The 23,262-nt window shown below is 48.1% G+C and overlaps 1 protein-coding gene across 1 annotated transcript; it reads right to left on the bottom strand.

Annotated features, from left to right (window-relative positions):
• Positions 1 to 8,031: 8,031 nt before the first annotated feature.
• On the bottom strand, positions 8,032 to 22,903 carry LOC129147595 (zinc finger protein 417-like). The gene is made up of 4 exons (XM_054710221.1): positions 22,674 to 22,903; positions 21,544 to 21,670; positions 12,888 to 13,054; positions 8,032 to 8,724 (listed from the first exon to the last, which is right to left on the bottom strand). Exons 1-4 carry the CDS (start codon positions 22,704 to 22,706, stop codon positions 8,662 to 8,664), a joined length of 390 nt encoding a protein of 129 aa, XP_054566196.1. The 5' UTR covers positions 22,707 to 22,903; the 3' UTR covers positions 8,032 to 8,661.
• Positions 22,904 to 23,262: the final 359 nt, after the last annotated feature.

Genomic DNA, 23,262 nt, shown 5'->3' with positions numbered 1-23,262 from the left:
AGAGCCACCTTGTGAGAGTTGTGGTCTGGTCTTGAGGGACGTTTTCCAGTTGGTTGAGCAGCAGGGAACACAGCACAGCCCGAAACTCTTGAGGTGTGGGGCATGTGCAAACCATTTTACTTCAGGGCAAAGTTGCCCCAGCACCAGGGGCAGCACCTGAGAGCAGAGTGTTCGGTGTGAGGCGTGGACAGGGCCTCCCTGGTGAAGAGCAGCGCATTCAGTGTGTCCCAGAAGCTTTTCACCGGTCAGCAGGTCAGAGACAGCATCCTTACTGCCTCAGGACAACTTCAGCACCAGGCTCCTCATCCCAGGGATAAACCAGGTGAACTCTCCTTGTCTGGGGTGACATTTCAATGTGGAAGAAATTACCAAACCAAAACAGAATGTGAAAAAAAGTGATGCCCTAGCCGGTGTGGCTCAGTGGATAGAGCGCTGGCCTGAGGACCCTTCAGTCTGCAGGCCGAGGCTCTATCCACTGAGCCACACCGGTTAGGGCAGCTGTGTACTTCTGTTACACTTTCTCACCTGCCCAGGGCTTCCTGTGAATTTGTGTCACAGCAAATTTCTGTGACAGAATCTGTTTCACCTGAACCAACACTGAGCAGGTCCCCCCAGTTTTCTTCAGTCACTTCGGGAGCCCCTTTCACGGCCCGCGTGGTTCAGGGTTCGGGTTCAGGGTTTGGGCTCTGGAGGAGGCCGCACACAAATGAAAGAGACTAGAAAAGTATTAATTTGGTGATATTGGGGGCCAAGCGGGAGCCCACCTCTAGGGGGAGGACTACACCCCGCTCTGGCCTTGCCATCCCTTTTATTAAGGTTTGGGATCCACCCATAGAGGCAGGCAATTCCAGTAATAGCCAATCAGCAAGGATTTACATAAGATTGACAGGTGGAAGTTGCTTCAACTATCATGGTCTCAATTAGTGAGTGATTGGCTCTGGCCTTTCAGAGCTTCCAAGGTTAACCAGCCTTCGGGGTTCCTTGTCCACACCTCTCTGCTAGTGAGGGCAGTGGGCGGTTTCCCACAAGTCACCATCCTAACGTCCTCAGGATAGCTAACTTTGTTCTCTTACTAGTTGCAGGAAATTAGGAGTAACATGAGCCCTTAGGACAGTGGTTCTCAACCTTCCTAATGCCGCGACCCTTTAATACAGTCCCTCATGTGGTGGTGACCCCCAACCATAAAATTATTTTCGTTGCTACTTCATAGCTGTCATTTTGCTACTGTTATGAATCGTAATGTAAATATCTGTTTTCCGATGGTCTTAGGCAACTCTGCTAGCGGTTCTCACCCTGTGGTAGGCGATCTGCATTTCATTTGCTCTGATTCTTTAGGGCAAGGACCTGAGCCCTTGTTGTCCCCAGAGAACACGATCAAGTCCAGCTGGCAGCTGCCAGAAACACTTTTCTCAGGGACATGAATTCCCAAATACCTTTGGTGAACTAGTTCCAGTGTGGAAGTCGCCATGAGAAGACTGGCTGGGTCCATGTCCTTTGGTTTTGAAATTAAAAAGGGCTTTTCGTTTAAGTCCCCTTTAAGTTCGGATGTTTCCTTTGGGGGATAGGTGATCAGAAATTAGGGCTCCACAGGCATAAAGAAAAGGACATTTTTTTTTACCAGAGTCTGCCGGGGTTCTTGTCCCAGCCTGACAAAGGGTTCAGCAATCTGGAGAAACGGGCTGATGCGCAGATTCAAGAAGGAGTCCAACGAGGAAAGACAACTTTGAAAGGCATTGGGAGTCAGAGGATCTTCAGCTGAAGGAACTGAAGACTCTTGACTTGTCTAGGACCCGTGCTTTTATTAACACAATTTGTCCTAAGGCCAGGTGGAGACACACACTTCAAAGGGTAAGGTTGCAAAGGGTAGGGTACTGAAGCATTGTCAGTTTGGGGAATAGCCTACAGCTGTTCAGGTGTTTGGCCAACAGGAGGCAATAAGATGCCCTGAGCTGTCTGGCAGCAGACAATCCTATTCAGGTTTGGGGGAAGTGCCGCTTAGCCGTTCCCAGATGACTCAGCCCTGCTGACATGCTGGATTGGCTTCCTCCGGCAAGGGTCTCAACATTTTTCTGCCTCTGATGGTAGAGTCTGATGGAGACATTAGCTCACCCCTCGCCACCAAATTTGCATTGCTACCCACAGCCTTCTAGGAAATACTGCAGGTTTTTTGGAGCTCCTGTGAAGCCTCAGTGCTATGAGTTTTATTTATTTTAATTTCTTTATTGATTAAGGTATTACATATGTATCCTTATTCCCTCATTCCCCCACCCCACCCGCCGTCTGTCAGGCTTAATGCTGTGAGTTTCAGAAGACTCAGACATCACGTTCACACCGGGTGAGCCAGCGGCTTCGTCGTTCATCTTCACCCGAGGACATTGTCCCCATTAGTCTGTACAGAGCGTGGAATTGAGGGAAGCAGAGAGAGGTGTCCATTGTTTCCCAACACGGGCCAGGGATTGAACCTGCAACCCAGGGATGTTCCCTTGACGGGGAGTCTCCCCTGAGAGACGACGAAGCACAGGCCCAAGCTCTAATCGCAGATCCACACCAGCCAGGGCTACGCCAGCCCATTGGAAGTAAATGCTCGTTAAGGTCTTTTAAAAATATATATAGTTTATTGATTTTTTACAGAGAGGAAGGGAGAGGGATAGAGAGTTAGAAACATCGATCAGTTGCCTCTGCACACCCCCTACTGGGGATGTGCCTGAAACCAAGGTATATGCCCTTGACCAGAATCAGACTGGGACCCTTCAGTCCAAAGGCCGACGCTATATCCACTGAACCAAGCCAATTAGGGCTCGTTAAGGTCTTACAACTGCCATCTGTCTTTCTTTTCTTTTTCTTTTTCTTAAAATATATTTTATTGATTTTTTACAGAGAGGAAGGGAGAGGGATAGAGTCAGAAACATCGATGAGAGAGAAACATCAATCAGCTGCCTCCTGCACACCCCCCACTGGTGATGTGCCCACAACCAAGGTACATGCCCTTGACCGGAATTGAACCCTGGGACCCTTCAGTCCGAAGGCTGACGCTTTATCCACTGAGCCAAACTGGTCAGGGCTCAAGTATAGTTTTTGATGAGTCTTTACAAATCGTCCTATGCACTACAAGGTCACAGGTTCAATTCCTGCTTGGGGCACTTGTCTGGTTTAGTTCTCCATCCCCAGTAGGGGGCATGGGAGGCAGTTGATGGTAATTCCTCATCAGATCAATATTACAATTCCTCTCTCTCTCTAAAAAAAAAAAAAATCACTAACAAGTCTTTAAAAATATTGAAGGAAAGGAAAAAGAACCGGAGACACTAAATAGCAATGATTAGTAGAGTATTTGTCAACAGCTTTGCTATAACAACTTTTTGCTGATTTTAGGGGGCTTTTCTCTATCGCAGCGGTTCTCAACCTGTGGGTCACGACCCCTTTGGGGGTCAAACGACCCTCTCACAGGGGTCGCCTAAGACCATCGGAAAACACAGATATTTACATTACGATTCATAACAGTAGCAAAATGACAGTTATGAAGCAGCAACGAAAATGATGTCATGGTTGGGGGTCACCACACCGTGAGGGACTGTATTCGAGGGCCGCGCTCTATCGTGTTCTTTAAGAGGAGGGCCGTGTTCGCCCTGGCAGGTGTGGCTCCGTGGGGTGAGTGCCATCCTGTGCACCATCAGGTGGCCGGGTCCCTTCCCCGTCAGTGCACGTGCCCAGGTTGCAGGTTTGTTCTTCCCCAGTTGGGGGTGTGGGGGTGTGGAGAGGCACCCCGGATGTTTCTCTCTCCCTCCCTTTCTAAATGATACATGGACGGGTGGATAGAAAGATAGCTACGTAGATACATCCAGTTATAGATCTATCCAAGCATCTCCAGGGGTCAGTGTTGTTTTAGCTTCAGGCCCAGAGAAGCAGCAAGGCCTGGAGTGACTATGTAATGGCGACAGTGACCCATGACCCTCTGTCCTGGCTCCAACCAATCCCTGGAGACCACGAGTCAAAAAGGACGTAAGACGGGCCGGCCGCCCTTGCTTCCTCGGGCGCACGCTCAGCCCGTTCCTGCCTCCTCCGGGGCCAGCTTTCACTCTCCTGCTCCTCAGCTCCCAGGGCCCTTCTCTGGCGCTTGTAACTTGTTTCCTCAGCCCTCACAGCCCGTCGGGCTCACTGAGCCTCTCTCGGTAACTTTCTAAGTAAACTCACTGTGGCCGAAACCGGTTTGGCTCAGTGGATAGAGCGTCGGTCTGTGGACTGAAAGGGTCCCGGGTTTGATTCTGGTCAAGGGCATGTACCTGGGTTGCGGGCACATCCCCAGTAGGAGGTGTCCAGGAGGCAGCTGATCTGTTTCTCTCTCATCGATGTTTCTCTCTATCCCTTTCCCTTCCTCTCTGTAAAAAAAAAATCAATAAAATATATATTTAAATAAACTCATTATGATTTGAGTTCTTTGGCTCTGAGTTTTTTTTCTTTCATATATATATATATATATATATATATATATATATATATATATATATATATATAGATTGATTTCAGAGAGGAAGGGAGAGGGAGGGATAGAAACATCCATGATGAGAGAGAATCATGGATTGGCTGCCTCCTGCACATCCCCTAATGGGGATCAAGCCCACAACCCAGGCGTGTGCCCTTGACTGGAATCGAACCTGGGACCCTTGAGTCCGCAGGCCGACGCTCTGTCCACTGAGCCAAGCCTGTCAGGGCTACAGCATATGTTTTTGACACCTTCAGTGAATTCATTCAGATGTTTTACGCAAAGGACTAATCCAGCCTGACTGCCTCTGTGCTCTCAATCCCTTTACAGTTCAAGAGGCGCAGGTCGGCCTCCTGTCGCGCCCCGTGTCCATGGCCCAGGCTGGGTCGCCAGGTCACAGCCCTGTGTCCCTCTGTCCCTTCCCTTCCTCGGTCAGAGTGCTGTTCTCCACCACCATCCGCGCAGGGCAGCGGCGTTCTGTCATTTACACACATTGTTCTCATGAAAAAGCAAATTACGCCCTGACCGGTTTGGCTCAGTGGACAGAGCGTCGGCCTGAAGACTGAAGGGTCCCAGGTTCGATTCCGGTCCAGGGCATGCACCTGGGTTGCGGGCACATCCCCAGTGGGGGGTGTGCAGGAGGCAGCTGACCGATGTTTCTCTCTCATCGATGTGTCTTAACTCTCTATCCTTCTCCGTTCCTCTCCGTAAAAAAAAAAATCAATAAAATATATTTTTTAAAAAAGAAAAAGCGAATTATACTCGGAAAAACAAAAAGAGGAATGCCATTCGGTGCCTGTGGTTTTCTGTTTAAACGGTAGCCTGTTGTGCCCAGCTGGTGTCAGGGCACACGGTTGGGTTGTGGGTTCCATGCCCAGGAGGGGCCTTGCAGCGGGCAGCCGGTCCATGATCCTCTGTCATCACTCCTGCTTCCCCCTCTCCCTTCCCCTTTCTGAACAAAAACATGCATGTTTTTAAAATGAGCCCGTTGTGCCCTGACCGTGCAGCCCCGTTGGCTGAGTGAGGTCCCCTGCATCAAGAGACCCCCAGTTCCATTCTGGTCAGGGTGCCTGCCCCGGGCTCACCTGGATCCCCAGTAAGTGGCAGAGTGTTTCTGTCTCAGCGATGTTTCTATCTCCCACCCCCTCCCTTCCTCTCTCTCTAAAATCAATTAAATCATTGATGCCTCTTTTCCTCCCCCCTCTCTAAAATCAATAAAAATATTTTAAAATTAAGAAAAAAAAATTCAGTGGCGTCAATTTGAATATCTAATTGTCTTTGATTCAGAAATGGAAAGCAACCCACCTAGGACAACTGAAGGGCTATATTCAGAACTCTTGTTCTGAAGCACGGATAACAACTAGACTTGCAACTGACATCTTAGGGGAGGAGCATGCACAGTCTTGTGGTGCCGAACCGGGAACCAATCTCCAGGTAGACCCTTCAGAATGGAGTTTTTCCCTGTAGTTAACCAAGAGCAAGCGCTTTCCTCCAGGGAACAGCATCACTTTACAGAATCCATCCAGGGGCAAATATCCGAGGAACTCACAGTGGAGAACTCTGTGGTCTCTGGAGCGCTGGGAACTACATTACCCAGAAGACGGTGCGTGGAGTTGAGCCAATGACAGGTCAAGATGAAAGCATTTTCCTGACATTTCCCCAAGTTAGGGCGGGACTTCTGGCTTTGTCCTACTTGGGCCCAGACTTCCGATGGCAGCCTTTGGGTTGCTGTGCGGGTGTTTGTTTTTTAATTTATATTTTTATTGATTTCAGAGAGGAAGGGAGAGGGAGAGATAGAAACATCATGATGAGATAACCATTGATCAGCTGCCTCCTGCACACCCCCACTGGGGATCAAGCCCAAAACTCGGGCACGTGCCCTTGACAGAATCTAACCTGGGACCCTTGTCCATGCGCCAACTCTCTATTCACTGAGCCACACTGGCGTGGCTCACCGGGTGGGTTTTGAGGTGACACAACAGAGAAGGCACCAAGGCGTCGTGGTCCCAGCCACACAGACACGGATGAGGCCCGCTTCACAGTTTACTGTTCGCTGGGCAAAGTGATTCACAGGACAGTGCGATGCTGGCATCAGTGGTTCGCTCTGGAGAGGGACCAGGATGAAGAGGGTGGCAGGAGGGGGACTTTACTAATTACATCTGCTTCAGATCCTCACTTCACCTTGTTACACATCAGTGACCACGGAGGGGTGTTCTCAGGCCGGCTTGTTCAAAGCCTGCCTTTGTGGAAGGAGTGGCCAGTAAATTAAAAGGGAATATCCTAAGTTAAATTAAAGGATACAGGTCTGAAAATACACAAACAGCAGCACCCAGGAAGAACAAGTATGGAATCCTAAGGGATCGAAGAGTTCACATTTAAGCAAAAGGAGAGATTTTATTACACCTGGAGGATGTTCCCCAGACAAGAAAAACTGAAAAATGTCCTTGTCCCAGGAGCTTCCGTGGAGTGTCAGACCAGGCCTATAATCAGTGCCAGAAGCAGTGTGCTGGAGACTATTTTTATATTTTAAATTTATTTGTTATTGTTGACAGCATAACAGATGTCTCCCATACACCCCTGTAGACCCTGCCCCATGCATCAGAACGTATTTCCTGTTTATTTTGCTCATCAGATCCCACGTATAAGTGAGATCATGTGACATTTGTCTTTATCTAACTGCTTATTTCACTTAGCATCATAACCTCCAGGTCCATGCTGGCAAGAGACCTTTCTTTTTCACAGCCCCTCAGTATTCCGTTGTGTAAATACATCCCAGCTTGTCGACCCCCTCCTCTGCTGGTGGACACTGGGCTGTTCCCGGGTCTTAGCTACTGTAAATAATGCTATGAACACAGAGGTGCATATATTTTTTCTTACGTGTTTCAGGATTCCTAGGAAGCATTCCCAGAAATGCGACTGCTGGGTCAAACAGCAGTTTCATTTTTAGTTTTTTCCTCTAGGAAACTCCATCCTATTTCCAAGTGACTGCACCGTGTGCAATCCCACCAGCAGCACTAGTTCCCTCTTCTCTGCCTCCGCACCAGCACTTATTCTGATTTATTCAAAGCAGCCAGCCTAGTAGGTGTGAGGTGATACTTCATTATAGTGACCTGGACCGCTTTTTCATACACACACACACACACACACACACACACACACACACACACACACACACACACACTAGGTGCACCTTGAAAGGAACTGTGGGCTGAGGCTGCAGTGGGCACAGGGCCAGGTCTCAGCCCATCATCCATGCCCCTGCCCAGCCCCTCCTGCCACCACCTCTCACACTCACTGATGGCACCCGCCCTGCCTGCACCTGTAAGTAGCAGCTGCCAGGCCAGCAGCGGGTGCCAGGGGGCTGTGGTGCACAGGAGCAAAGACTTTTCAATAACCACGAGGCTCGTCCCGATGACCGTGACCAGTGCCCCATCTTGGTTTGGTGCAAGCGCTCACCTGCTCCACCATCCCGCTGCAGCTGACACCTGCCGCGTTCGGCATGCACCCTCTGGTAGTCAGTGCACGTCAAAGCGACCAGTTATTCCACCATTCAGTCTATTTGCATATTAGCCTTTTATTATATAGGATATTGGTCATCTTGGGAGACATGTCTATTTAGGTCCTTTGTCCATTTTTTTTAATTGGATTGTCTTCCTTTTGTTGAATTGTATGAGTTCTATCATTACCGGGAGCAAGTGACCAGGACTGTGAATTGACCCACAATGGAGTTAAGATTTTTATAATTCTGGGAAATGTTCTGCCATTTTTCTACTGTCATACATTGCTTTAGTATTTCACCAGAGGATATTTTTTCCATTGGTTTTCAGAGTGGAGGGTCGGGAGGAGGGGAAAGAGAGGGCCATCAGTATGAGACACAGGGACTGCTTTCCCCAGGGGCTTCAATGGGGACTGGTGATGGAACCTGTAACCCAGGTACCTGCCCTTGACCTGGAATCAAACCTACTACCTTTCTGGTGCATAGGCCAATGCTCAAACCACTGTACCACACTGGCTTGGGCAACATAAATGTTTTTTTAAATTATGTACATTATTGTTTGAAAACATAATGATATAGCACATTTCACAGACTATAGGATATAGAGTGTAAACATAATTTTTATGTGCACAGTGAACCATTAAACGTGTGTGACTGGCTTTATTACAGCTGTCCTGGAACCAAATACTTACTGTCTTCCCGGAATAGGTGTATGGCACACCTCTGATGTCTTTAACTTGTTCTCCTTTGTCTGCAACGAATACATAATTGGAGCCAAAGGCATTAGATCCAGTCCTTCTTGATTCTAGCCACACCGCTGCACAGGCAGAGCTGAGACTTCTGATTGCTTTAGACACAGATACTATGAAGGATCAGTGTCATTTTTGTGTTGTGAACTTTGCATAGTGAATTCAACTGTTAAAAGGTTTTTCATCCAATATCATTTTTACCCATTGGAATTTTGTCTACTCTGCCAGCTGTCATTGAATATATTTGGTTGAAGTAATTGGTTGATAATTATGGGCAAAATCAATTATTTTATGAGCTGTTGAGACATGTCTGCACTCTACAAAACTTTATCAGGACGTTAGCACTTACTAAATAGAAATAATCTCTAAGTTTTCCTAACTTTATGTTTACCCAAAGTACATTTTACACATAAAAAAAGAGGAGAACATAACACCCTGGTTTTGGTTTGCCATATTCAAGATGTCTTTTGACCCTGATGTGTCTGACTCAATGGTTAGAGCATTGCCTCACATTCTGAATTATCTCAGGTTGATCCTTATCAAAGTTATGTACCGGGGTTGCAGGTTTGGTCCCTGGCCCCCAATTGTAATATGTGTGGGAGTCAACCCATCCAATCTGTCTCTCTCACACTGATGTTTCTGTCTATTCTGCCTCTTCCCTTCCACTTTCTCTAAAATCCAACGGAAAAAATACCCTCAGGTGAGGATTAACAACAAAGAAAAAATAAGGTCTTAACTGTTTTACAAGGCAAAGCAATGAGTAACAGGCAGTTCCAAGTTCATGATCTACAACAGTGATGGGCAACCTTTTGAGCTTGGTGTGTCAAACTTCGCCAAAAAACTGAGTCTAACTCAGGTAGTGTGTCACTTTGGGGAAAAAACATTATTTCGCAATATTTATAGTTTAAATAACATAAATGTATAATTGTTATATATATTGTATTTAATAAACCAGCGGCCGCATGTCATCAGAAATGGCGACGCGTGTCAGTGCTGACACACGTGTCATAGGTTCACCATCACTGATCTACAAGCTGGTAAATTTCGTCACAAGTATCATGTGAAACCAACACACCCCTGGAACTGGTAGTCATTTCTCTGTAAGCTTGAAGCAGAAGTCGGGATATTCACTGAAATCCATGTCTAAATTAGTCAGAAAGGGAAAGCTGACTACTGAGGGTTTGGTTATTTCTAGATTGCTATAATATATGAAACCAGAGGTCAGCTTCCCAGAACACATTAGGCCATGACTGTTGCAAAAATTCTAAGTACATGCCAGTGGGAAAGGTTCAGGAACTTTAGCACCATAAATCTAGGAAGAGCCCCGGCCAATCAGAAAGTATAACGTATTTACACACGCTTCTCATAAATGAAACTTACGGGGAATCTATCCACTGTACATACTCAGATGTATGAGTCTCAATTCAGACAAATGAGTTCTGAAGGAATTTCCTCCGGGGCTTTTACACTGAACTGAAAATGCTCATCTCTAGCACTTCTAAGGCCTTTCCCTCACGTGAACTCTCTGATGTTGCGAGAGCGTAGATTTTCGTATAAAAACTTTCCCACATTCATTGCATTCATAAGGCCTTTCTCCAGTGTGACCTCTCCGGTGTTGACTGAATTGGGAACTATCCCTAAACAATTTTCCACATTCACTGCATTCGTAAGGCCTTTCACCAGTGTGAACTCGATGATGATAACGAAGTTTGGAACTACAGATAAAAGATTTCCCGCATTCACTGCACTCATAAGGCCTTTCTCCTGTGTGAACTCTCTGATGATAACGAAGGGTGGAACCAGAGGCAAAAGATTTTCCACACTGACTGCATTTGTAAGGCTTTTTTCCTGTGTGAACTCTCTGATGATAAGATAGTGTGTCACTACTGGCAAAAGTTTTCCCACATTCACTACACTCATAAGGCCTCTCACCTGTGTGAATTCTCTGGTGTCGAACAAGTATCGAGCTACTGGTAAAAGATTTCCCACATTCAATGCACTGGTATGGCCTTTCTCCCCTGTGAAGTCTCCGATGATAACCAAGACCAGAGGTAGAGGTAAAAGATTTACCACACTCACTACACTTGTAAGACCTTTCTCTATTATGAATTTTCTGGTGTATTGAGAGGGAAGATTTGTGGCTAAAAGATTTCCCACATTCATTACACTCATAAGGTCTCTCTCCAGTGTGACCTCTCTGGTGTTTAGTGAATTGTGATCTATCCTTAAAAGTTTTCCCACACTCAGTGCACTCATATGGCCTTTCTCCAGTATGTACTCTGTGATGATAACGGAGGCTCGAGCTAAAGGTAAAAGATTTTCCACATTGACTGCATTTATAAGGTCTTTCTCCTGTGTGAACTCTCTGATGGTAATTGAGGGTAGAACTAGATGTAAAGGACTTCCCACATTCACTGCATTCATAAGGCCTTTTTCCCGCATGAGTTCTCAGATGATAGGAGAGGGTGGAGCTGGAAGTAAAGGATTTTCCACATTCAGTGCACACATAAGGTTTTTCTCCTGTGTGGACTCTCCGGTGTTGAATAAGTGTTGACTTAGTGTTAAAAGATTTCCCACATTCACTACACTCATAAGGTCTTTCTCCTGTGTGTACTCTCTGGTGTAAACTGAGGTTATTTCTTCGAATAAAGGATTTTCCACATTCATTACACTCATAAGGCCTTTCTCCTGAGTGAGTTTTCTGATGATACTGCAAGTCAGATCTGGAGATAAAAGATTTCCCACATTCATTGCACTCATAAGGCCTTTCTCCAGTGTGAACTCTCTGATGATAACGGAGGGCAGAGCTAGTAGTAAAAGACCTCCCACATTCATTGCACTCATAAGGCCTTTTCCCAAGGTGGCCTCGCTCATGATACTGAAGTGTGGAACTACAAGTAAAAGATTTGCCACACTTGCTGCATACGTAAGGCTTTTCTCCTGTGTGAATCCTCAGGTGTCTAACAAGTGTCCACCTATTGTTAAAGGATTTCCCACACTCACTGCAGTCGTAAGGCCTTTCTCCAGTGTGAACTCTATGATGATAACGGAGGCTAGAACTAAAGGTAAAAGATTTCCCACATTCGCCACACTCATAAGGCCTGTGCCCTGAATGAACTCTAAGGTGTATAAGGAGGTTATTTCTTCGGGTAAAGGACTTCCCACATTCACTACATTCATAAGGCCTTTCTCCAGTGTGAACTCTCTGATGATAACGAAGAGCTGTACGAGTGATAAAAGATTTCTCACATTCACTGCACTCATGAGGCCTTTCTCCAGTGTGAACTCTCTGATGATAACGGAGGTCAGACCTAGAGATAAAAGATTTCCCACAATCACTGCACCCATAAGGTCTTTCTCCTGTGTGAGAGCTCTGATGATAACTGAGGGCAGCGACAGAGGTAAATGATTTTGCACAGTCCTTACACTTATAAGGTTTGTCTCGCATTTGAACTTTCGGGTATTCAATGGACACTGAACGAGGACTAAACGGTTGTGTACATTTGCTGCACACATAACTGTTTTCGCCATTGTGTTGTTCCTGGGAGTTAATGGGGACAGTTTTGTGGCTGAAGGATTTTCCACATTTGCTGCACTTGTACTGCCTTGGACCTGCATGAATTTTTCGATGCTGACTGAGGGTTGAGCTTCCACTAAAGGTTTTTCCACTTTTGCCACACACATAAATACTTTTTCCAGCGTGGAGTCTGCAATGAGTAACAAATGGGGATTTGTACCTGAATACTTTCCCACACTCACTGCACACAAAACATTTCCTTGCAGTATCGACATCCTGGTCCTGAACAAGTAGGCGCTGGGGGTTACAGGCTCTTTTGCATTTCCCAGGAGGGCCAGGACCTGCTCTGCTTTGTGAAGGTGCTTCCCACTGGGTGCCCTCGCTTGGCTCCTCTGCTTTCTGAGTCGGCTGCTGCTGCTGCTGCAGACGCCCCACGCTGGGCAGGACGTCCGTCCCACCCTGCTCAGGGGTAACGGTCTTCCCTGACCTGTGGGTGCTGCAGCTCCTCCCGAATGAGGCCGTGTCCGCACCACTTCCGAGGGGTTCCTCTCCCACGGGCTGCGCCTTAGGCTGGTCACAGTTTACACGGAAATAGAACCGTTTTGCGCACGCCCCGCACCTCAGCAGCTTCTGGCTGTGTTGTGTTACCTGCTGCTCGACCAAGTGGAAAATGTCCCTCAAGACCGGCCTGCAACGCTCACAGGGGTGTCTCTTCCGGGAAGACGCGGCTGCCCTGGGATTCTTCCCCTGCGAGGCGCCCACAGAAACCCTCTGTTCGCCGGGTGCTGCCGCATCGTCGGCTCCACAGCAGCAACCTGAACGCAGAGAAATGCTGGTGAATTACATGCTGACTACAGGGAGGGAAGAAACACATCTATATGTGAAACGCTTTGCAAAGGAGGAAAATCCCGTGGAAGGACGGACTGACTACTCTGTGCTACTAGGCTTCTAAGGTCAGAAAATGGTGACACACAACCTGGGGAAGGATGTGGTTCTGACCCAACAAAGAGAGGCACAGCACACAGTGCATTTTCTATGCCACCGGATTCCTGCACATCCTTTGCTGCTGATGATACAAAGCTGGGTAGAAACATGCATGTAAGCCCGATACCATCCAAATGTAATGTATTAGCTGCTGTCCAAGGTCAATACAGAAATTTTCAACATCTCCCAGCACAATCTGTGAGGGCACCGTTGAAGAGCACTGAGGAGAGAGGGGTAAGAGGGCAGGTGAGACGGGAGCCACGGGAGGGGGAAGATCCGTGGGCTAGAAACCACAGTAGACGCGGTGAGTGCCAAAGCTGGAAGAGGAGGAGGAGAAATGGGTTTGGCTACTGGCAACGACACAAACCCTCTGGTTGAGCAAAGACAGGTTCGTGGTATGATCTGAACAAAGTCCTGACAACACAATTTTTACAACCGCCAGTCACTAGGAACACACCCCTGTGAGCCCACTTGGCCATGGCTAGACAGAGACCCATCCTGTGATACATGCAGAAAGGACTCATCCCGAAAAGTCCTAGCAGGGCAACTACATACAACATGGACGACAGAAGGGAAAAACAGAACACGTGAATGGAGAGTTCTGCTGCAGACTAACTCAGCACACAACGTACCCAGAAGGCACATGTAGGTGAGTAATGTCAGCAACGTGGTAGAAGAAAACAGCTTTTATCTCCACCAACAAAAAATTAAGGCAGCTCTTTACAAGCAAAATTTGCCCTCAGAGTTCTCAAGAACACAATTAAGATACAACACCAACCCATGGAGCATAAAGAGGAGAATAAACACACAAGGAATAAACACCAGCACAGTGAAGACGCCTGGAGAAGAAAAAGAAGTAAGACAGGCGGGAGCCAGCGTATCAGCCAAAGGGCAATGCCATCATTGCCAACGTCCTGCTGTGCGGAGGAGGAGAAACCTTTTCCAGAAAGACCCTCGACCGCTCGCACCACGTCCGAGGACACCCACAGTTTGCACAGCAGAGTGGGCCGAGTGACCACTGGCATGGATCCCAGCTGACTGCTCCACAGAGGCCAAACCCTATACCCCCCGACCCCAGAGCCACACCTGTTCCTGAAATGCCAATATTAGATAACCTGACCCCTGCTGTCACACGAATGCCGGGTTCTCAGGCACCAAGGCCATGGGCAATATGGACAGCTGACTCCTCAGACACCAGCTCCCTGTGTGTGTACCTGTGCTCTGCTCACAGGCTCGATCACTGATCGGGGTGTGACTGCACCTCACACGGAAAGTCAATGCCACTGGGGGCTATTAAAATCAGACACGAATTCCACCATCACCATCAGGACGCCCTGCACTCCGTCCCCAAAGGGAACAACTGAGCCAAAACCATTTCCCTTGTGAGGACACGATCAGCATATCCAAAGCAATCCTCTTCACCGATGTGAGCACAGAAAGCCTTGGCTGTGGAGGACGCTGCGATTTCACTAACACTGACTTCAGGTGACACAGCTACACACACTAAGGGTTCGGGTTCGGCCTTCTTGTGCTCAGAACTGCACCACCAACCCAGTCAGCTCAGTGACTCCCCCCACACAGGTGAAGCTCTTCCCACCAAAACCTTTCCAGAAAGTCAGAGTAATCCACCCTACGCAATGTACAGACATCAACACAAGGCTCCAGAAACCCCAAACAATCAAACATGCAAACAAAACGTTTTTTAAAAAATAAAGGAAACATGACACCCCACCAACCAAAGGAACACACAAATTTAACAATCACTCCAAAGAAATGCACATCTGTGTATGGTCAGAAAAGGATTTCAAAATAAATAATTTAAGCAAGCCCAGCAAGCTACAAAAAAAAAAAAAAAAAAAAAGAGAAAGAATAAAGAAAGAAAGAGAGGAAGAAAAGAGAGGAAAGGAAGGGAAGGAAGGGAAGGAAAGAAAGGGAGGAAGGGAGGAAGGGAGGAAGTAAGGAAGGAAGGAAGGGAGGAAGGGAGGAAGGGAGGAAGGAAAGAAGGAAGGAAGGAAGGAAGGAAGGAAGGAAAGAAGGAAGGGAGGAAGGGAGGAAGGAAAGAGGGAAGGAAGGAAGGGAGGAAGGAAGGAAGGAAGGAAGGAAGGAAGGAAGGAATGAAAGAAGGAAGGGAGGGAGGAAGGGAGGAAGGAAGGGAGGAAGAAAGGAAGGAAGGAAGGAAGGAAGGAAGGAAGGAAGGAAGGGAGGAAGGAAGGAAGGAAGGAAGGAAAGAGGGAAGGAAGGAAAGGACACACAATTGTCCTGGCTGAGATAGTTCAGTTGGTTGGAGTGCAGTCCCAATCATAGGAAGGTAACGGGTTTGATTCTCAGTCAGAGCCCATACCTATGTTGTGGGTTAGCTCCCCGGTCAGAGTCCATACAAGAGGCAATGAATCAATGTCTCTCTCACATCAATGTCTCTCTCTGTCTCTCACCTCCCCTTCTCCCTCTCTAAAATCAATTTAAAAAATAAAAATTAAAAAGGACAAGAAAACAATATACAAACAAAATGAGATTTTTCCAGCAGAGAAATAGAAAATATACAAGAAAAAATGAAAATTATTGTGCTGAAAAATAAATGAAATGAAAAAAATGCTATAGAGCATATAGTTCACTTGATCAATCAAAAAAATTAATTCTGAAAGTGACTGTTCGTCTTCTGATATTATGCAGTGAAAACAAATTTACAAAAAGAGAATAAAGAAATCCTACATGAATTATGTGTTGTCATGAAATAACGATATTCACATTATGGAAGTCCTAGAAGGGGAAGTCAGACAAAAGGGGTAGAAAGCTTATTTAAATAATGGCCCTATCTGATTTGGCTTCGTGGATAACGGGTCGTCTTGCAGAATGAAGGGACCTGGGTTCAATCCTGGTCAAGGGCATGTACCCGGTTGGGGCATGTGCATAAGACCACCAATTGATGTGTCTCTCTCAAATTGACGTTTCTGTCTCTCCCCCACCTTTCCATTCTCTCTAAAAATCAGTGGAAAAATATCCTTAGGCCCTGACCGGTGTGGCTCAGTGGATAGAGCATCAGCCTGTGGACTCAAGGGTCCCAGGTTCAATTCCAGTCAGGGGCATGCACCTTGGTTGCGGGCACATCCCCAGTGGGGAGTGTGCAGAGGCACTGATTGATGTTTCTCTCTCATCGATGTTTCTAACTCTCTCTCCCTCTTCCTTCCTCTCTGTAAAAAAAAAATCAATAAAATATATTTAAAAATATATATCCTCAGGTGAGGATAAACAAAAAGAAACAAAACATTTTCAATAATGGAAACAACCTCAGAAAATCTGGAGATAGAAGTGGTTACCTAAGTGCATGAGGCTCATAAATCCCCAAACACATTCAATACAAAAAGGCTGCACAAAAAAACATTAGAATAAAACTCAAAAAGAAATGACAAAGAGAATTTTGAAAGCTGCAAGAAAAAACAACAACTCATCTCCTTAATACAGGGGGGTTAAAGGGAGGCGTGGTTTTCTTAGCTGAAACACTGCACACCTAGAGAGAGTGGGGTGGCATATCCTAAATGCTGAAAGAACAAAACTGCAAGCCAAGATACTTGGCCAGCAAAGGCGTGCTGGAGAAATGAAGGCGAGCCCTTTGCCAGACAAACAGAAGCTGAGGGAATTCATCAACACTTCCCCTATCCTACGAGGAATTTTACAGCGAGTTGTTCAAGCTAAAATGAAAGTATACTAACTAGTAACTAGTAAATTTAAATTCAAAATACTCTCATTTGCTAATGGTTACAAAATATAAAAGATGTGAATTGGACATCAAAAATAAAATGTGTGTATGGGAAGGGGGTGTTAAAGAGGAGAGTTTTGGCCCTAGCCAGTTTGGGTCAGTGGGTAAAGCAGCAGCCTGCAGACTGAAGGGGTGCGGGTTGGATTCCTGGTCAAGGGCATGGACCCCAGTTGCAGGCTCTGTCCCTGGTGCCAGGTTGGGCAGCATGCAGTAGGCAACCGATCGATGTGTCTCTCTCAAATCCATGTTTCTCTCCCTCTCTCTCCCCCTCCTTTCCTCCTTGTTTTGCAATTGAAGTTGGTAGCTTAGAATGTTTATTTGTTTGTTTTTTAATGTATTTTATTGATTTTTTACAGAGAGGAAGAGAGAGGGATAGAGTGTCAGAAACATCGATGAGAGAGAAACATCGATCAGCTGCCTCTTGCACACCCCATACTGGGGATGTGCCCACAACCAAGGTGCATGCCCTTGACTGGAATCGAACCTGGGACCTTTCAGTACGCAGGCCGACGCTCTATCCACTGAGCCAAACCAGTTTCGGCTAGAATGTTTTAATTATAAGATGTTATATAAGCCTCTAGTAATCACAAAGCAAAATGCAATAGCAGATACACAAAAGGCAAAGAATAAAAACAGCACTGCCCTCGCTGGTTGGGTCTGTAGATAAGAGCACTGGCCTGCGGACTGATGGGTCCCAGGTTCGATTCAGGTCAAGGGCATGTGCCTGGGTTGCGGGCTTGATCCCCAGTGGGGTATGTAGGAGGCAGCTGACTATTCTCTCTCATCATTGATGCTTCTATCCTTTTCCCTCTCCCGTTCGCTCTCAGAAATCAATAAAAATATTTATAAAAAATATGTTATCTATCTATCTATCTATACATACACACACACACAGACAGACAGATAGATAGATAGATAGATAGATAGATATAGATATAGAAAGAGACGGAATTTAAAAAATTTCCACTTGTTTTAGGAGACCAGCAATAACCTGACACCAAAGCCAGATAATGACACAAGAAAAGACTATAACAGACTAACATCCCTAATGAATATAGATATAAAAGAACAACAAACTCTCAACAAATTAATAGCAAACAAATTCAACAGGACATAAAAAAAATCATAAACTGTAATTACATGGGATTTATCCCTCCAGTGCAAGAATGGTTCATCATGAACAAAATCAATTAATGTGCTTTACCACATTAACAGAACGAAGGGGGGAAAATCTTATGATCATCACAATAGATGCAGAAAAGCATTTAACAAAATTCAGAATTCTTTCATGATGAAACCTCACAGAATATTAAATGCAGAAGCCTGGGCTGGGGAGCTCAGTTGGTTAGAGTGTCAGCCTAATAAGCCAAGATTGCAGTTTGATGTCCAGTCAGGGCACATTTAAGAAGGAAGAAAAGACGCATAAGTAAGTGGAACAATAAATTGAAGTTTCCCCGTCTCTCTCTCTCTCCTCAGGAAAGTGAAGACCAATCCCCCTGGCCCACGCTGAGTGACCAGAGCCTCGTCTTTGGAAGCAGGGGCCACAGGCTCACTTCCTGGTCCAGGCTACACCCTCGTTTGTGGGTTCATGCCCCACCAGTGCAGGTGACCAGGTCAACGTGTCTCTCACATCCATGTTTCTCTGTCCCCCACCTCCTCCTTCTCCTTCACTCTCTTTAAAAATCAAGGGAGAAAATATCCTTAAATGAAGATTTAAAAACATTTAAAATTGCCTGGCCAGTGTCACTCATGGTTGGGCGACAACCTCGGAACCAGGAGGTCACGGTTTGAATCCCAGTCAGGGCACATGCACAGGTAACAGGCTTAGTCCCTCTTAGGGGGGCCTGCAGGAGGCACCCGAACAATGATTCTCTCTTAGCACTGATAGTTCTCTCTCTCCTCTCCCTTGCTCTCTGAAATAAAATACCCACACACATATAAAGGGAGTAAAACTGCCTGTTTGCAGATGATATTATCTATATATATATATATAAAGGGGTAATACGCAAGTTACCGTTACGTGTCCCATTCACAATGGCGGGTGGGCGGGGCTGTGTGCGCCACTGGTCACCAGGAGATAGGTCCTCCCTCGGGTGCCTGCTGCCCGCCCTGCCTCCCGTGGAAGCGACGCAGCTCCCTCGCCTTCTGCGGAATCAGCGTGGGTCCCTCCCGGCTCCCGTGGAAGTGGCGGGCGGCTTCCTGGACACGACGGGCCACTAGTCTCACATAAAGAACATCCTAAAAACTCCACCACACCTCCGGCAGGAATAAACAAGCCCAATAACTCTGCAGAATTCCAAATCCACATACAACTCAGTGTATCAATACACTAACAATAAAATACCTGGATAAGGAATTTAGAAATCCATCTCATTTATAATACCATTAAGAACAATAAAATATTTCACAATAAATTTAATAAAGAAGGTGAAAGATCTGGACTCTGAAAACCATAAGACAACTGATGAAAAGAACTGAAGACTCAAATTAATGAAAAGACATCCTGTGTTCTTGGATTGGAAAAATTATTATTGTTAAAACATCTCTACTAACAAATGCAACACGATTCCATGCACGCACTACCAAAATCCAGTGGAATTTTTACCAGAAATAGAAAACAAATCCTAAAATTCAAACCACAAGTGATTTCTAACCGACCAAGCAATTTTGATAAAATTATCAGTAGAGTTACAGGCATGAAACTTCATGATTTAAACCGTATTACAAAACAAATTAATCCAAGCTAACACAACAGACACACAGACACAGAGGTGTAAGAACAGAATACAGACAGCCCAGAAAGAAACCCACGTGTGGCCAAGTACTCTGTGACGAGGACACCAAAAACACAAAATGGGGGGGGAGAGTGTCTTCCATAAACAGTGTGGAACCCTGGCCAGGTGGTCAGCTGGTTAGAGCACTGTCCCGAAAAGCCACGGTTGTGGGTTCAATCCCCGGTCAGGGCCCATATAAGAACCAACCAATGAAAGTGTAAGTACGTGGAAGAACAAATCAATGTTTCTCTTCCTCATTCACTTCCTCTCTCAGTTGCTCTCTGTCTTTAAAAACAAACAAATGAAAAACAATGTTGAGAAAATTGGATATGCACTTGCAAGAAAGAAACTGGGACCCTACCTGACACCGCTCACAAAAATTAATTCGAAATGCATTAAGAACTTCCATGTGACATATGAAAATTTAAAACTCCTTAGCATTGATTTTGGCAATAGTTTTTGCTTGTCACCACCAGCAGACAACAAAGACAGAAATGAAGGAGCTGAGCTACATCAAAGGAAAAGGCATCTGCAAAGCAAAGAAAGCAGTCATGAGAAATGAAAAGTGAGAAGGATGTGTAAAGGTGTCTCATAAGGGAGAGCGAACATATACAAGGTGTTCATACAACTGAACAGCAACAAACAATCCCATTAAAATATGGGCAGCCCTGGCCGTGTGGCTCAGTGTTTAGCGCGTCGGCCGAGCACAGAAGGGTCCTGGGGAGCACAGTCGGGAAACCAGCCTATGTGAGATGTCACATGGATGTTTCTCTCTCCCTCACCTCCTCCCACCCTTCTGCTCTCTCTGAAGAGCAACGGAAAAAAGATCCTCAGGTGAGGATTAACAAAACAAAACAAGGGTACGGACGTTCCTTCACAGCAGCGATTCTCAACCTGTGGGTCGCGACCCCTTTGGGGGTCAAACGACCCTTTCACAGGGGTCGCCTACGACCATCGGAAAACGCAGATATTTACATTACGATTCATTAACAGTAGCAAAATTACAGTTATGAAGAAGCAACGAAAATGATGTTATGGTTGGGGGTCACCACCACATGAGGGACTGTGTTAGAGGGTCTCGGCGTTAGGAAGGCTGAGAACGGTGGCTTTACGAGATGAGCGAGTTCTAAGGGCGTACTTTAGAGCACGGTGACTACAGTGAGTGATGTTATATCACTGATATGTACTGAGTAGATCTTAAGCATTCACAGCATGAAAATATCAGGCAACTTCATATGGAGATACAAGTTTAATTAACTGTACTGAGGCCACCATTTTGCTACGTATATAAAAGCAGTCCACTGTACACTTTAATACGTACAAGTGTGTATTGCAACCAGGCTGGGAAACGGAAAAGGAAAACAGATCTGAACCCGACTCGCGGTGCAGGAGCGCCGTAAAGAGGAGCCCCGGGTTCAGATAAGTACGACCCAGACCACACCTGCAGGTCCGGGCACAGGCAGGAAGGAGGAAAGACCGCGACAGGAAGGGACCAAACCCCGGGAGACGGGAGGGGTACGGATCTGGACATTAGCCCAGACCCTGAGGCCACACGGCGAATCCGTGAAGCTGGATGAATGCTACTGACTGACCTGGATTCCTTCCCAAAAGGCTCAGTATTGGGACCGCAGGGGAGAGAAGAGGGCAGTGCAAACCCACCGGACCTGCCATACAGCAGCCACCCGACACCTGGGGAGGCAGCCGTGCTGAGGACCAGGCCGCGGACTGAGAGGGAGGGGGGAGGGGGAGGGAGGAGAGTCCAGTCCGAGGCCCTGGGGAGGCTGAGTCTTACCCAGAGAGGTCACAAGGGCAAAGTTCTCCAGCATCACACGCAGGTACAGGCGTCTCTGAGCCTCGTCCACCAGCCTCCATTCTTCCTGCGAGAAATGCACGGCCACGTCCTCCAAGGTCACCCTGGCCTGTAGGAACGGGGACAGAGGAAACCGTGAACATTCTGTGCCTGAGAACCCACAGCCCCTGTCCCCACGCACCTACCCCTCACTCCCCTCCTCCAAAGCTCCCCCCTCAGAGGAACTGCACAGGTGGGCACGGGTGCCAGGGGTGCCCGCCCTGTCCTCAGGGTCCCTTCATGCCCGAGGGTCTGCCCTCAGCAACAGCAGGCAGGAGGGCACAGAGATGGAACCCAGCTCTGGTCCCGGCTTGCAGGGCCCCCATCATGGCATGCGTTCCCCTTGGGGTCTCCAGAGTGGGACAGGGCCCCGCCAAGCCTGGGCGCAGGCTCCACCTGTCAGTCCCCAATGCTCCCCCCCCCCCCCGCCCCTAACTCCCACTTCCCCCCACTACGCACAGCCTTCTGTAGACCGCACCCCTCTCCCCTCCCGTCCCCACGGCTCCCCCACAGCCACGCACTCGGGGAGACGCCGCTGGGAAGGCCCCCTCTGCACCTCTGGCCCCGCTTCCCCATCCGCCCCCCAGAGCTCCCCTGCGGCTCAGAGGCCCGCGGCCCCTCCCCCTGCCGTGCGGTCCCCCAGCAGCCACCGCGTCCTCCCTCCACGCACCCTTCCCGCGCACCCCAGGCCCGAGGGCTCCACGCCGGGCACAGGGACACCCCGCAGGGACCGCAGGAGCGCCAGGTCTCACCCCCCAGCCACCCGGAAACTCCCACCCCCCTCCCGGCGCACCCCCACATTCTGGGGGCTCCGAGCGGGAGGGGCAGACAGCTGTGCCCGCCGTCATCTCGTCCCCCCGCCGCCTCGGCGGGCAGAACCCTCCGGTCCGTTCTTCCTCCCGGAGCCGCAGGCGCCGGCCTGTCGTCACGTGACCGCCCGCCTCCCCTCCCCTCGGGGCGCGGGTCCTGCCTCCGCCCCAACCAGCTGCGCCGCCGCCGTGACCGGCTTCCCGCCCGAAGGTGGCCCCGGGGCCCGGGCTGCGGGGCTGGGCGGGAGGCGGGGACGCGCTCACCTCAGCCGGGCGCCTCGGCGCGGCCGCCGCCATCGGACCTGCGGGCGGGGAGGGACCCGGTCCCGCCCTGAGGCGGGTCCCTCGCGGGGTCGCCGAGCCTCGCCCACGCGTGTGGCGGCGGCGGGGACCGCGACTCCTCGGCGCCTTCTGCCTCCCGCCCCCTGGAAACCCACACACCGCGACTCAAAGGCGGCAGAGACCCCGACCAGCAGCAAATATGGCCGCGAGGACGGTGCCGGAAGTCCCGCCCCAACTCGCGGAAATGCTTTCACCCTGATCTGTCACTGACTCAACTCAGCGCACGTTCTTCTGGGTAATGTAGTTCCCAGGCCTCCAAAGGCCACAGAGTTCTCCCAGGAGAGCCGCTAGGACCTTTGCCCCTGGAGGCACCCAGTGAAGGGATGCTGCTCCTGGGAGGGCCGGTGGCTCCTGGTTCACTGCAGCAAAGTCTCCTCTCTGACCCCAACGACCTGCAGATTGCTTCCGGGCCCAGCCCCAGTCTGTGCTCGCCCCTCCCCTCAGATGTCAATTGCAAGTTTACATGGTATCCGTGCTTCGGTACAACAGGCTATAGGTATAGTTCTCTTTC

This window comes from Eptesicus fuscus, chromosome 21, assembly GCF_027574615.1.
Source record: "Eptesicus fuscus isolate TK198812 chromosome 21, DD_ASM_mEF_20220401, whole genome shotgun sequence".
NCBI classification, from domain to species: Eukaryota; Metazoa; Chordata; class Mammalia; order Chiroptera; family Vespertilionidae; genus Eptesicus; species Eptesicus fuscus.
Note: the sequence above shows the minus strand (reverse complement) of the source record. Positions and strands in the feature narration are given on the sequence as shown.